General features: G+C 49.8%; 2 protein-coding genes across 2 annotated transcripts; one reads left to right on the top strand and one right to left on the bottom strand.

Annotated features, from left to right (window-relative positions):
* Positions 1 to 201: 201 nt before the first annotated feature.
* FPRO_07994 (uncharacterized protein) lies at positions 202 to 3,063 on the top strand (the record flags this gene model as incomplete). The annotated part of the gene is made up of 1 exon (XM_031233889.1): positions 202 to 3,063. The coding sequence occupies one exon, from the start codon at positions 202 to 204 to the stop codon at positions 3,061 to 3,063; it is 2,862 nt and encodes a 953-aa protein (XP_031083681.1).
* A 425-nt stretch (positions 3,064 to 3,488) lies between these two features.
* On the bottom strand, positions 3,489 to 5,343 carry FPRO_07995 (uncharacterized protein; the record flags this gene model as incomplete). The annotated part of the gene is made up of 4 exons (XM_031233888.1): positions 3,489 to 3,949; positions 4,000 to 4,874; positions 4,928 to 5,089; positions 5,141 to 5,343. The coding sequence occupies 4 exons, from the start codon at positions 5,341 to 5,343 to the stop codon at positions 3,489 to 3,491; spliced, it is 1,701 nt and encodes a 566-aa protein (XP_031083680.1).
* Positions 5,344 to 6,000: the final 657 nt, after the last annotated feature.

Genomic DNA, 6,000 nt, shown 5'->3' with positions numbered 1-6,000 from the left:
GCCGATCCAATTTCATCCTACTCTCCCAGTAATCTCCTGAATTCAGTCCCGATAATCATTCCAACATCCATCGAACCTTGGAAGACATGGCACGCTCATCAAGGTAGCAACGGCTCCAACTTGTCAAGCCAGTCTCCATCTCAGCTTCACACCCAATTTCGCGAGTGACGAGTCCATGTCTCTTCCGATTCCGTCCTCGATATGTCCGATTCGGCCTCCACCGACGATGGAGGCATTCCCGATCGTGGGCCGGTAGTCTTCGCCGTCACTACGGCCACTCTCGTCCTCGCTACAGTCTTCGTCGTAGCACGAATCGTCTCGCGGACCTTCATTGTTAGGAATGTCACCTGGGATGACCGCGTCATGATCCTCGCATGGCTCTTCGCCTTCTTCCTCTCATTCACCATCTGCTTCGGCGTTCACAATGGCCTAGGACGACACGACATAAACATCGACCCGAACCGCTTACCCGCCCTTCGCCGATGCGAATATGTCTTTTCCATCCTGTACAATCCAGCGTTGATGGCCACCAAAACCTCCGTGCTCATATTCTACCTCCGATTAGCCAAGCACACCCAAAGAGTGCTTCGATTCGCCTCTTGGTTGACACTTGCGGTCGTCAATATTGCTGGTGTTATTCTCACCTTCATGAATGTTTTCCAATGCCGCCCGACCCAAGCCGCCTGGGATGTTAATTATGACGAACGCGCGAAATGTATACCACTACTTACCGAGTTTATATGTTCTTCACCCGTCAACATCGTCACGGACCTGGCCATTCTCGCGCTACCTATACCTGTCCTCACCGGCATGCGCCTCCCTTCTCGCCAGAAAACAATTCTGGTCCTTACCTTCACCGTTGGAATATTCGTTACTGTTGTCGATGTGGTCAGAATCTACTACCTTCAGCAAGCCATCACAGCACCAACCAGTACAACTGCCGATCCCCAGTCTCGATTTGGTGGCCAGACCGACTTTGCCTGGAACGCTTCGCGATCGCTCATGTGGAGCGCTGTTGAGGTTAACGTCGGTATGATGTGCGCCTGCGTCCCGACTTTGAAGCCTCTGGTCCTCAAGCTGCTCCCCTCCATGCTCTACGACCCCAATGGAACCCGCGCCAGTACACCCAAGGGCCCCAACGATTCAGATACGCCTTCAACAGGCCACCGCGCCAGTATTCAGCAGCCCCCTCCTGTCGCGCAAACCGGCGCACAGCCTCTCAATGCCAATGCTCCCATGAGCGCGATGGAATTCTTGACGACACCTTTCGATGAGCCAGACCCAACTCGTCCTGCGCAACGTGGGTACCAGAGCAATGGGACCTTTCAAACATCGACAACTATGACGTCTTCAACAGGAACTGTCGAGGGTGTTTATTTTGGCTTTGTCAACATGACAAAACCTAAAAGTATGCTCAAATGCAACAAGAAGCAGTCCTTCAAATACTGCACAATTGTGTCCATCTTGTTTCTGTTATGGGGAATATCATACGGCCTGCTCAATACTTTAAACAATGTCATTGCGAAAGTCGACAATATGACCACGGCTGAAACACTTGGCATGACGTCTGTATACTTTGGAGGCGGTTACTTCTTTGGGCCCCTGCTAGTGGGCGAATGGATTCTTCGGCGCGACGAACACAACCGATCGAGGCGGCACAAGGCCAATGGCCACGACAGCGTTGGTGGCTTCAAAGTTACTTTTATCGTCGGGCTATGCTTTTATGGGATTGGAACTGTCATCTTCTGGCCCTCGGCTGTTACCCAATCATACGCCGGATTCATGCTCAGCAACTTCGTTGTCGGGTTTGGTCTATCAATTCTAGAGGTTGGCGCAAATGCATTCCTAATACTTTGCGGCCCCCCCGAATACGGCGAGACTCGCGTGCTCATGGCGCAAGGTATCCAGGGCACTGGCAGTGTTCTTAGCGGCCTGCTGGCCCAGAAGGTCTTCTTCAAGGGTATTGTGGAACAGAGCAACGCGACCAGCATGACACTTATCAACGTGCAATGGACGTATCTAGGAATCACACTCCTGTGTGTTGCCCTCGGGCTCTTCTTCTACTACATGCCACTTCCCGAAGTGAGTGACCGTGAGCTTGAGCAATCCGCCAAGCATCTTCCTATGGATCCTCAGAAGAAAAGAGGCGGTCTACAGCTTCGCACATGGAGTCTTATCCTCGCCGTTGTTGCTCAATACACATACGTGGCTGCCCAGGAGTGTTTCAGCATCTACTTCCGCAGCCTCATGATATCCATACTCCCCAACACACCCAACACCGGCGAGCAAGCAACCGAAGGTGCAGGCGACATTCCCAACCCCGATAAACCACCTGGCATCGCACTCTCAATACCTGATTATCTCCTCATCGCGCATACCGCCTTTGCCGTGTCCCGCTTCATGGCAGCTGGCCTTGCATATCTCTCTGTATATCGTTCCCGCTTCCCACGACCCCGTACTATCCTCACCGCCTGCATCGCTGGCTGCTTCGTCTTTGCCCTTCTTCCTGTGGTTGTCCGTCCACCCAACCCTAACCTTCTTGTCATACCCATTGTTCTCTTTTACTTCTTCGAGGGCCCTATATATCCTCTTATTTTTGCCATTGGTCTTCGCGGCCAAGGCCGACGCACCAAGCGTGCTGCCGCCTTTATCACTATGGGTAGTTCCGGCCCCGGATTCTTCCCCTTTGTCATGTACGGCATAATTAAGCACGGAGGCACCGTCAGAACGGCTTTCGTCGTCGTCATTGTCCTCCAGGCTGTTTGCATGTCCTACTCGGTCTTTCTCCAATTTATCAGCGACGCCAAGCAACTCGTCGATCCTTGCCCTGCGGTGCGTGATGCCCTCAGACAGCCGGATGAAGAGATGCCGTCGCCCATGGAGACAGCGATTGCTGGGAGAGCGCGCCGACAAAGCACGATGAAGGAGAAGTCTCAGGGGTTCTTGGATAAGGTGTCACATGGAACCAAGGTTATAAGTGCCAGGTTCCTCAGTACTCGGCGCCGGTCTTCACAACCCTCGATCCACCAATGCGAAGATAGTCGCGATAATGCGGTGTCATAAGTAATGCCTCTGCCTCTTTTTCTCCAATCTCTATATATATTTTACAGTCGAATACTTTCGGAACTCTTGGATTCATAAACAGCGAAAAAAAGGGAGGCGTCGGGTTGGGTTAATGACGGATGAATTGTTTTTGAATGCTCTATACCCAACAGGTCATTGTTCTGGATGGACATTGGTACATACCTTTTTTTAGTTATGGTTTCAAGGATATGTGTATGTGTATATATGTATCATATGTTTGATACGATATGATAATCAATGCATTACCAAAAGCTCAAGAGCCACAACGTCAGAAATCTGATGAAGGCTGCTATTTCCTGGCGTTTTTAATGAGTTGCTCGTCAATCTCAACATCATTTCTCATATTGTTTGATTCCAGCTTAGATCTGCAATTATGTGCAATAAGACCAATCATGAACTTATTTTCACCACCCGAATTGCTCCAGATGCAACTCAACACCAGCTCTGTTTTCCACGATACAGTCTGCAGCCGCGTTCTGAATGGCCGACGTGAGTGTCCGTGGTCCGCAGCCCATCACCAGAACTCGTTTGTCGGATGGCGTACTCGCTATTAGTTCTTCCACAAGTGAAGCGACATCTGGTCTCCCAACGTCAAAGATATCATCTAGGGAAGCATTTATCACGGGTGGGAGAGCTTCGTTCTTCTCAATGTCTAGTGATAATCGGGTAGTATCGACATGGGAAAGACCGTCTTGTTCTGGGTCGGACTCGACAAAAGTGTTACTTGAAGACGTGTGCGATGCGGAGGGAAGCTGTCTCCGGGGGACAATCTCGGTTTCTGAAGCTCGTGTTACATAGATCTTGGTCGAGACACGGTGGTCTCGACGTAGAGTCTCGATATGTTCGGCGAACCAGGTGAAATATGCTGCAAGATTGCTTAGTATTGCGACATCACGGTTTTTAACGTGGACTTACTTGGTTTCCTGATCATCCATACGAATTCGATATCGATCTCAGCATCTGTGTCCAGGCTTTTAAGCATATCTAGAACCGCGCCAACCGTGAAGCTTGCACCGCTACCCCCTGCTATAAGCATGACCTTGTCATACCCCTTGACATCAGGGTGATTACCGTAAGGACCCTCAACTGACCCTTTCAATGTGATTCCTGGGTACTCAAGTGCACACTTGTGCAAAGCCCGAGTGAATCCGTCATGGGCTGCCACAACAAACTCGAGGGGATCAGTAGCAACCATGGTGAAAGGGTGGGTTTCAACGGCGCGTACCCCGGGGATCCAAAGGAAGCCATGTTTACCAGATGAAGATCCATATGGTGCCTTGGCAAGTGTGGCACGAGTACCGCCATTAGGGAGCGGCGTGAGAGTTACGGTGTTATTGGTGCTGTTAACGATGATACGTGCCAGGCGGATGACTCGCTCGAGGACCCAAATTCCAGCTGAAGCAGAAATGACGTACAGAACCTTCTTGCTAGGCTCCGGCTGATGGAGGCCGGTCATGATGACAGCGAGGATCCAGAAAACCACATGAAGGTAGTAAAATAGTTCGTACCACCACGTCCGGAGGACAGCACCGGCAAAGCCAAGGACTAGGAATGAGCCCATAGAGACCATGCCGAAGATTTCTTCTATCGCAAGCAAGCGCTGGAGAAATTTTTGGGCACCGAACACGGCAGCATAACTGCAAGAGTGCACTATGGCAAAGATGAGAGTAGTGTAACCGGTTATGCGATGGAGAATGTTAAGGCGTTCATAAGAGGAGGTCATGAATATGACAATGGGAGTATTCTTGAGGGAGAGAAAGACGACGATGAGGAGATTTGCAATAGCCATCCTGTAAATATTACGTTATTAGAAGTTTTGTCAAGAGTTTGTTTGGAAACTAACCACCCGGTTCGAGAGGCCATGTTGGAAAGAAGCGGCATATTGTCGTTGTCCAGGTAAATAATAGTGACGATGGCGTTTATAACTAGATATCCGAATACAGCAAGAGTATATCCTCCCGACGGTAGCCTCATGATATTTACAAGAGCACTCGCTCTCAGGCGCCTGTGATACAGTTAAACCAATGTTCCGTTCCGGGTGAGGACAGATCATTACCGGAAGATCGCTGTGGCGGTATTTGGTTTGCGCGAGGCACCTAGATCAACGCAAAGCCTTCTGAGAAGAATGGTTATGCAAATGGTGAAGTATAAAGCAGTCATAGCTGCAGCAAAGACAATCATGGCATTGTAGTTCAGTTGTTGACGCCGGGCCAGTTTGGCGGCAAAGACTGGATCCGGATGTGTCGAACCGCCTGACATTGTTAGATCGAAGTGTAGGTGAAGTTGGAGGATCGAACTGGCACAGACTTTTAGATATGAAGAAGAGGAAGAGGTTGTGTTGACAGAACTAAGAGGGAGAGAAAGAAGTAGGCCCGTACTAAGTAGGACAAGACACAATGATCGTGAAGAACTAAGTCAGGTAAGGTATCAGTGTGTCAGAGGATCAATCTCCGAAGTCACACGGCGACAACTGAATGAGTTGTAGCCAATGTTCGGAACTCATGGGCGTTGCCTTTCTCTCGTATCTTTTGTTGGCTAACATGATCAGAAGCTTTAATCTAAAAACCTGTCACTTTCGCGTTCTATCGTAAATATTTCCAAATATTCGCATAGGGACCATTGGTGATCAATATGTGGGATCCATCCGGACGTTCGAAGCAGCTCCGGAGAGAACTCAAGAGCAGCTCATCGCATTAGCAGTGACGTACCTGTAGCTTTGACTTACTGACAGATACTTTACCGTCCACATATATGCAGGTACTCTGGGTAGCGTGTGACTGATACCAGAAGTTGATCTGTGAGTGGTTGTGAGTCCAAAGATCGCGGGAACTGGCATGAATCACCATGAAGGATGCAGCTCGAGATCGGATCAACACGCCTAACCAAACATTTAATCTCGGTGCCAATTTTGCGTGT

This window comes from Fusarium proliferatum, assembly GCF_900067095.1.
Source record: "Fusarium proliferatum ET1 genome assembly, contig: FPRO_scaffold007, whole genome shotgun sequence".
In the NCBI taxonomy this organism is placed as follows: Eukaryota; Fungi; Ascomycota; class Sordariomycetes; order Hypocreales; family Nectriaceae; genus Fusarium; species Fusarium proliferatum.
Note: the sequence above shows the minus strand (reverse complement) of the source record. Positions and strands in the feature narration are given on the sequence as shown.